We start from the raw sequence: 9,983 nt of genomic DNA on the forward strand, positions 1-9,983 counted from the left end.
CCTTCTTATTTTAACTAGATTTTGCATTAAATGACTCGTTCGGAAAGTGGATATCCTTCACAGTGAACTGATCGGACTACCTGTAAAAAACCGTGTGGAGGTTTCCAGTTATAGGAGGCGTTGGGTTATCTTGTAGTAATTTATGTAAAATGATGATAATGTGTTTTTTCTTACAGGTGACCGAGACGGATATTTCTTTCTACATCACCATCAGACGGAAGACACTTTTTTATACAGTCAATCTAATTCTCCCAACGGTGCTCATCTCATTCCTATGTATCCTCGTCTTTTACCTGCCTGCTGAGGCGGGGGAAAAAGTGACACTAGGAATTTCGATTCTCCTCTCCCTTGTCGTCTTCCTGTTGCTCGTTTCCAAGATTCTTCCTCCCACATCCCTTGTCCTTCCCCTCATAGCCAAATACCTCCTCTTCACTTTCCTCATGAACACTGTATCCATTTTGGTCACTGTGATCATCATCAATTGGAACTTCAGAGGGCCTCGCACACATAGGTGAACATTATTGCCTCTATAATAATTCGCTGTTTTATTTTACCACACTTCTTTGACTTTGATAAAATATAAACATTTCAGACGTAATATAACCTAAATTATAACTAGATCCTTCAACAACTAAGGAATATCCGTAATTTTAAATTTTTTTCCCTAGTGGTTACTAGGGAAATGTAGGAATATTTTAATAGAACTTTGCTCACCACTTCAAATAAGTAATTTAAACTAATATGACCAATTGAATAATTAGTTGCCAGACACTTTATCCTCTCCTCCATAGACGCAGACATGCCAACTGTTCCAGACACGCCAAAATAATAGAAAAAACGGTAAATAACTACAAAGTAAATTTTGCAATTATTTGGCAATTTTTATTGCTTTTTAAAAGGTCTAACATGACTAAAAACTCTAAAGTGGTGAATTATATAAGCCTACGAATCATTTAGAAATTGTGGTGGATAAAAATCTACTAAATTGAATTTATTAAACCAAGAATCACAATTGATAAACTACCACTTTAAAATATTAATTTGCTGTCCGGAGCAAGTTAGCATCTCTGTAGACGAACTATGCACTCTGCACTTGAGAAGCCCTGCTACCGGGGGGAGACTAGGGAGTCTTCCCCTGATGTATATAATTGTAAATATTTTTCTTTTTCACCTTTTTAACTCTCTTTTCCATTCGTATAATTTTTTATGTAACAAACTGCGATTTTACTTCACATGTAACCCAACTTGAGATTTAACTTCAGTTAACACGTTCACGCCGGGAAAAGTGAAAATACTGGTAGAAGAACTATTTCAATATTAGATAATATTCGGGAGGAGTTAATCTATTCTCAACAATAACAATTTACTGTGAGGAAATTAATCACGGTGAAGAAGCAATTCAATATAAAAATTGCATCCGTTAAAAACAATTGGTAGTTATGGATTTTTATTATTCCCGGAAAAAAACTAAAAATTGAAATTTATTTGTTACCAGTTTTTACTCCGGTGCGCTGCCAAGATGAGACAATCTAGCGTGACCCACTTGTGGGTCACCCGGGCGTGAACGTGTTAAACGCAGCACCACCCTTCCGATCCTCCAATTTATTTAAATTTCTACATAGAAGTAGATATCCCATTCGGATAGGAACTCCGAAATAGCTGTATTAGTTAGTTTGTTAGTTGCCAGACACGGGCCGCCCTGGCCGATGGTTATAGCACGCCAGATCCTGCTGCGTGAAGCCTGGGGATGTTAACCCTGGATGTATTTTGTATTCTTCAAATTGACAAAGGTTTATAAGCTTTAATTGAGTACACAAGCCAGCAAAGGTATGCAATTTCAATAGAGCAGCAAAGTTGTCATCGACTCCAGTTAATTAAGATTGTTGCGATTTTAAGCAAGATTTTTTGAAAAAGAAAATAGATTTTTTTTAAAAAAAATTAATAATTTTAGCATTTGTCTATATGACCTTTCATACATCTGTTTCAAAAAATTGTGTTTAGAGGTGGGCAAATTTTTTAAAATTCTGATTTATTGAAATATGAATACATTTCTCTTGCGACCACTAGGAAAAAATATATTTTTTTTTGAAGCTACTTAAAACCGGCAGTAGTTCGAATCTCTGGGCAATGATCACTATTAAAATTTCTAGAAAAATTAGGTGTATTTTAAAACTTTATGTGCTATAGCTCACTTCAATGAAACCTTATCAGAACATTTTTATAACCTTATCAGAACTGAAGTTCATGGCCATTGGTGAGTTTTACCTATTTCACATGTGTTTAAATCCTTATATATGCAGTGGGAAATATTCTTTTTATTATATATTTACTATATTCTTATTTTCATACAGTGAAACCTCTCGGAAGCTACCACTCTCTGTTTTACAGTAAAATGATCGTTAATTGAGGTTGTTCTTTTTTAAGGGGTAGTCTCCATTGACTTCGAAATGTTATCAAAGGTACATGATTATTCACAACCGCCTTTAATTTTAGTCAGAGTTCTCTTGGTGCGGAAATGCCAGTTGTGTTGGCGCCATGAAAACCAGATAGTTGAATAAAATTTAGGGTCAATAAAAATGACCCCTACTGATATAATAATGTGTATAAACAATTACGATTTACAGAAATATTAAAAAAAAATAAGCTGTCATGTTTTTTGTTTAAGTTTGCATTTAATTTTACATCATAAAAATTAGTTAGCTTTAAAAAATGAGAAGATAATTGTTTGTTTGAGATGCTTAGTTATTTCTAATTTGACTCCTTTTTTTTCTAATTTAACTTTCAACTCTAAAAATAAATCAATGATAAAATCGATTTTAGACTGCATTATGAGGCTGTAGACCCCTTTCAAAGATTGCCAAAAAGAGATCACTAAATAAGAGTCTCACACAAATATATTAAATACATTTTAATCTAATTAGTTTTTGTTTTGATATTTTTTCGTGTTTCATTATTTGAATTTTTCTGCATTTGGTGCAGAGGTTGGCCCGGTCGCGGGGACAAGTTTAGATGGTCTCTCCTAAAAGTTTTATTCTATACAAATTCTATGGAAAAAATTCTGCGCCTCCTAAAAGGGATTGTAAATAGAGGAGGTCGTGACATAGGGTTGATCTTTCCTGGAGGTTTCACTGTATATTTTATAACTATCACTTTGCGTATTTTCAGGAAAATTTATTTTTAGTGGTAGCAACGGTATAGTATTTATGATGATATGAAGTGGTAAATAAAACACTTTCTAGATAACTAAACAGGTTTAATATAACATATGTAAAGTAAGAAAAAAAACACTTATGGAAAATAGCAGGGAGAAGAACGTCTCTTCTCTTCTTACATATTCATTGTATACTCTCGTTACCAGTTCATTGTCTGCTTTTTTACTATTGTCTGGTGATCAGTCATTATCGCCATCTGGCGGCGTATTCAAGTAACCTTCAACAATGGCACTTAACATTTATATTTTACTAAATTAAAATGAAAATAATTTTGTCCACCATTTTAAGCACTACTAATTTAAACAGATACATATAAGATAATATAGACGAATGCTTTCAAGCTCTTAAATTCTAATAGTTTTTTTTTTTTTAAATCGCTTTGTTTCCAAAAATTCTGCTCTCAATTCACTGCCTCTAAAAAAGGAAAGTGCAAAAAAATCAAACATTTGTAGTCTCTGTAGAGGTTATTTTTGCCACTAATAGAGAAAATATCTTCTGAAAATATGGAATTTCTGTAGAAATCAGAGCGTGTGCCATGAGTTATTGTATTTCTTAACATTAAATGCAACATCCTTAAGAACATCCTTAAGTTCACCACTATTTCAAAAAAAGTTTTTCCTCTGGTGCCTCCTTCTCATTCACGTAACTATACAATCCAACATTTGCGATTTTTGAGAAATTCTTTTTCCAGTTATTGAGAACTAAAGTAAAAATTCTTAAGACAAATAAATTTTTTATCAGAATTTAAGATGATGGTCATATGGTGGTGGACAGAACTATTTTAATTCTAATTTATTAAAATATATTTATTTCATCTAAGATAAACTTTTTAAAATTATTTATATGTAGTGGTGGACAGAACTATTTTAATTCTAATTTATTAAAATATATCTAATATATTAACTTATCTACCTCTAGAAAAAATACTTTTGGTTCCAATGCTTAAAAAAAAACACACCACGAACTTTATTGAGGTTAGTGACATGCTGTATGAATACATGAATTATTTAAATGTAGTGTTTGGCAACGTAACATTTAATCAAATTTACCAACCCAAGAATCCACATAACTCTTTCTACCTTAGAAAAATTATTTCCACAAAGTGCATCTAAATGGCATTTCTGCTATGTTACTCTTAATTTTATTTTAACTTGATTATTTACTTTTCTCTCTCATTTTTTTAAGCACACGATAGGACCAGTTTACAATTCTTGAAACTCTCACGTTGTCCTATGAAATATTTATCTAAATATTTCTAGCAATAATTCTTAATTTCTGCATTAAACCGATAAGATTTCGAAAAATAAGTCGTGATTCCCTTCTTTAACTTAATTATATTTCCACGTGACAATAGCTTTCTTGGGATCTTACCTTAGACGGAGAAGATATTGATTCCTTATGTTTTCTTCCCTCCCACAGAATGCCTAATTGGATTCGCGTCGTATTCCTGCAGTATCTTCCCACCATGCTCATGATGAAGAGGCCGAAGAAGACCAGGCTGCGATGGATGATGGATCTCCCTGGGGTGTATCACCAGCATTATCACCCCTCCCATCCACCACCGAGAAGCAAATTGGAACTTCTCGACGTCCATCATCCGAACTGTACAGTGGCTCGGGCACTGTCCGGCAGCATTTCGTCGGAGAGCAACACTTTAGTGCTCTCATCAGAAGCCTATAAAGCAACGGAAGCGGTGGAATTCATAGCAGAACACCTCAGGAGTGAAGATGAATACATACAGGTAATTAATTATTGTATGTATGAAGTCTAAAAATATGTAAAAAATAATTGGCTAGCAAAAGCAAGAATAAAAGTAATAATATTAAAAAAATAACGGGCTAGCAAAAGCACGAATAAAATAAACTAAGCACATAAAGAGATTAATGCGTGTGTGTATAGTATACACGTTAAAAAGCTATTATCGATTTACGAACCAGCAGCACTTGTGCAAGAGACGAGAACTCTACGGGCTGTTGACCAATACACCTATATGAAAATAATCTTTTATACAGAGTGCCCCAAAAAGTACATTTAAATATATTTGCATTGAGAGTATATGTAACCACAGTTTTAAATTTCAAAAATGTTTCATTTTTATTAAATATTTATTTTAGGAAAATTTTTATCATGAGACACATTTTTTCTAAAGTACAATACTGAAATGTTTACACTTTTTACACAACTGCTGTCTGAAAATTTGCCCCGCCCCCCATTACATTTGAAGAGCTAAGTGGATGAAGTGTCAAAGTGGCATATTTGAAAAATATTTGAGATTTCGAGGAAAAGTTCTTATTTTAATATTATTTCAGAAATACAACGTTCGTTAATTTTTTGCATTTAACTTTAAAGATCTCAGTAGATGACTCAATATTAAGTAACGATCTTTCGGAACGTAGAAGGTTTCAAGTGTACTTGGAAAAAAATTGTCGATAAACAACCTTATAAAATACGTCTTTTGTCAGCAAATACCAACGCTAAAAGAGCAAATGCTAGGACATAAACAGTTTTAATGAGTGTTAATATGCTGATTTCCCCTAATTTGAAGATTGGTAATCTATACATAATAATAAACGCGGCTTATTTCAGATAGTTCTAAAGCTAATTTAAACAAATACACTAATATGTCCCTTACTGTCTGGTTAACAAGAGATGAATTCTCACTGAGGTTAAACGGCCTACTTATTTCATGATTCTGGCTTGGGTGATAAATGTTAGCTAAAACTATCCATCAAGCGAAACTTATTAGTTCTACGCGATCTCAAAACCAAAGCATTATCTCTACCTATAAATAAATGGAACAGTCCGTTACTATCACAACCACCCCCTACAAGTCAAGTGTCTGAATGCCATCTCGTAAATTCCAGATTCTTCATTTACGCAGCTCTTCATTTGGCATGAAACTTGTTTAATTAAATTTAGGTGTGTGTGTAAAACTTGTTCTTTTTCAGATTCGAGAAGATTGGAAATATGTGGCGATGGTTATAGATAGACTACAACTATATATATTTTTCCTGGTGACAGCGGCCGGAACAGTGGGAATATTATTAGATGCTCCACATATATTCCAGTATGTTGACCAGGATGCAATTATTGAGATGCATAAAGGAAAAGCAACTAGGTGAAAATTTCTCACGGGAGGTGCCTCTATTTTTCATCCTCAACCTATACAAAGGCTCACATGGACAAAGGCCAGTTTGGTAGGATGCCGAAATAAATAAAAGTTTTGCTCAATTCTCGCCTAGCATTTGAAGCGGCGAGGGGACACCAGCGCCACCTGCCGGCAGGTGTAAAGAAGAGTGTTTCTTTCTTTTGCAAACTTCCGTCACTTCAAGGATTGCTTTCTTTCTCTGTTTTTTAAGCAAAAAAGAAAAACTCAACATCGAACCCTGGTGGCGGACATTAGAACTAAAGAGTTGCTAGTACTTCGTTTTCTTTCGAAGATATGTTTGATGTCAGATCATAGCATGAAGAAGGAACAATTGTTTCTAGTCCAAACAATTGATTCCTGCTCCTTGTCCTCGGATCGAAAAGATTATGTATTTAAATAAATTTTCCCCTTCACCCTTTTTCATAATCTATTCGATTCGAATCATAGGTTAATTGACATGTTTTACTATTGTTTTTTTGAAATTAAGGATCTTTTCGCTTAGATACTAACAGAAGTTGATGGGTTTCATTTTTCCGTGACCTGGCTTTAGTACATAAAATAGAAGCGGAAATATTTTACTTTTATCCCAAGACCGGGGTTTAATGACATAGTTCTAGTTTGAAAACTTTTATACGTGCTTTGTATCACTAACCTATGAATGCCGTATTTATCTTCATTCGTTTGGAGGAAAGAATCGAAAGTCGCATCACTTTAGCAGTATTCCCGGGCTATTAAATGCAGTTTCTTATAATGTTCCACAGATGAAGAACAAAAAGGTATGCGAAAAATAGCTGAATTTTGAACAAATTAACATTCCTGATTTCAAACATGAAATTCAAGAAAGCGTTTTTCATTGAGCATTTCCGTTCCAAGTCGGATATATAACTGAGAAAATTACTGAGTAATTCTTTGTGATATGATTAGAAACTAGAATGTTGAAGGAGGACTACGTTTAAACCGCAAATATTTAGTTTATGTAAAACCTTGACGCCTAGTGCAACAAAATGCGCCTTTATCAGCAGGAAATTTACATTTTTTTGAAGGAAATTTACATTTTTATTACATTTTAACCAAAAGGGATATCCATTTTGTGCTATGTAGACTAAAACAGAAAAACAACCTAGATGAAGGTAGTATGAATTCACCTCATCTTATTATTCAAAATTTTTCGTCAACCCTTGCGTTTGCGGTGATTTCTGGATGGCTTTTTACATACTAAAAAAAGCAATAGTAAATGATCTTACAACTATTCCACATTTGTCTAATACATGGAAAATGCTTTTTTTTTTAACTGTCTATTTTTGGCACTAATTAGCTTAATTTGTAAACTCTGATCTTGATTTGCTGCAAGTTTCTTTAATTTTGTATCATTCGCCTTTTTTCTACACTGTAAACAAATTTGGTGTAGAATTACCACCCATTTTGATGTTGAGGTAAATTAAACTAACATTTTTTACAGTGCATGTAGTCAAAATTTTTATGTCTTAAAATAATATAAAGGTTGTCTGTATATAGTTGCCACAAAAAATCGTGACAACTATGCAACAAAATATTTTACAGTTTATGCTATAGTTTTATTTATTTATTTAATCATTTTTCGTATATTCAGCACACGTTTTCATGGGCATTAGAATCAATTTATGGCTTCATTGCAAAAAACATTTCGTTTAAAATCAAACACATTTTTAATAATATATTTGCACTAATACTTTCAAACAATTATTATTTTGTAAATTCTACTTAATTCCTTAAAAGATAACTACAGTTCTGTATTTAAAAATGTATTTAGTTTACCTTAATACCAAAAATGGTGGGAAGTATACATCAAAATATTTTACAGTGTAGGCTTTTCATATTTCCTACGTAAGGGGCACTTTGTTGCATTGAAAAGGTTTTAGGTTTTTAAGAAATTAATTATTAGAAATTTTAACGTTGTCCTCGTTCAACATCCTGCTTTCAGGTATACAACTGTTAGCTATACTTTATGTAACATTCTTGGTTTTATATTAACTCATAAAAATGAATTTTAGATTTATAATTCTTGGCGCACAATATTAATCCGTCTTTATTGCTTTTATGCTTTAGGGAAGTGTATGATTTTTAATCATATTTTAAGATCTTAAATCTTCAGAAAACAGGCTGAAATGCTATTTAGATCATTCTAATCTTGATATATTCAGTCCCATCATAATATACTTTTATTAAGTTAGCCTTTAATAAGCTGTGATATTTTGTTCAACAGTTAATCCGTCTCAATACATGCTCACTTTTTTGATACGCAATAAATGTTTCGCTACATTCAATTAAAGACTGTGTTAAATATTAAATTCTGTACTGTGCCCTATTTACATTCATTCTTTTTTTTTAAATGTCAATTTAAAACACTAAATTTAAAGTTAATTTATCGAATTAACAAGAAGTTTGTCTTTGGAGCACTAAATTAAATATTTCAATTTAAAAATTCGAAATAAAGACCTTGGGAGTGAAAAGTGGTAACCTACATTAGTGCAGTTTACAGGCGTCACATTTGTCATAGGCATTGCAAAGATGTGTGGCCCATTTTCTTTTTTTTATTTCTCTTTATTTAATTATTGAATGTGAACCAGTTTAGTATAACTGGCTCTTACAGGCGTCACGTTTGTCATAGGCGTTACAAAGATAGGTGGCCCATTTTCTTTTCTTTCTATCTTTATTTATTTATTGGCTGTGAACCATTTAGTATAGCTGGCTCTTACAGGCGTCACGTTTGTCATAGGCGTTGCAAAGATGCGATGCTAATTTTCTTTTCTTTTTTATCTTTATTCATTTATTGAATGAGAACCAGTTTAGCATAACTGTCTCTTGATAAAGTTTCGCACAACTTGAACAAGAGGAAAACGCTTGTTGTATACAATTATTGAAAGTAGGGAAGTAAAATCTTAGTAAGGCATTGGATATCACTTTTTAACCCCAAAGGCTTTAAATATGTAAATTGGTTTAGTTTATTTATTATGGAAAATGTTTATTCTATGGTCCTACAGCGTATTGAAATACCCTATTTTAAGTTGTTTCAATATTTTATGCATATAGTAAGTGGTATTTGTTAGGTATGGATAATATAGGTGAAATACTGAGATCAATGAGAATTTAATTTTCTTTCCAATGCATCATCCAAGCATTACAAATGTACTGGGAGTAATAATCTAAAAAGCATTTCAGTCTTATAAAATTAAAATGAAAGGCAGTTTAAGTTTCTTCTTTTTGCCCGCGGAATCATCGTCGCGTAGAAAATAATTGAGGACTCAGCAAATATCTCCTTAACCCTCCTCTTTGTTATTCCAGATTTGATGAACGTCTAAACAAAGGACTTACAAGAAGATAAATGAAGAATTAATTGCTTAATTAAACTAATAATTAAAATAACTGACGTTTCAGTAATTAATTGACAACATTAATGCCGTTTAAAGTTAAATCTGACAGTGAAAAAAATCATTTTTAGATACGTGGATTTTTTTGGAAGAGCTGAATATGCATGGTGTCATCTTTTTTAAGAAGAAATAAACTTCACACTTGCAATGCTTGAAAATTCTTAGTGTAATTAACCATAATATCGTTCAAATTTACTGCAACCCTATTAAGGTACA

The 9,983-nt window shown here is 32.5% G+C and overlaps 1 protein-coding gene across 1 annotated transcript in view; it reads left to right on the forward strand.

The window, feature by feature from the left end:
• Nucleotides 1-6,786, forward strand: part of LOC107451539 (acetylcholine receptor subunit beta-like 1) — a 128,167-nt gene extending 121,381 nt beyond the window's left edge. Inside the window, exons 6-8 of the mRNA XM_021148572.3 lie at nt 177-511; nt 4,632-4,953; nt 6,161-6,786. Of these exons, the coding sequence (XP_021004231.1) occupies nt 177-511; nt 4,632-4,953; nt 6,161-6,334 (831 nt within the window). The 3' untranslated portion in view covers nt 6,335-6,786. The remainder of the gene's footprint in view (nt 1-176; nt 512-4,631; nt 4,954-6,160) is intronic.
• Nucleotides 6,787-9,983: the final 3,197 nt, after the last annotated feature.

This window comes from Parasteatoda tepidariorum, chromosome 9 (genome assembly GCF_043381705.1).
Source record: "Parasteatoda tepidariorum isolate YZ-2023 chromosome 9, CAS_Ptep_4.0, whole genome shotgun sequence".
Lineage (NCBI taxonomy): Eukaryota > Metazoa > Arthropoda > Arachnida > Araneae > Theridiidae > Parasteatoda > Parasteatoda tepidariorum.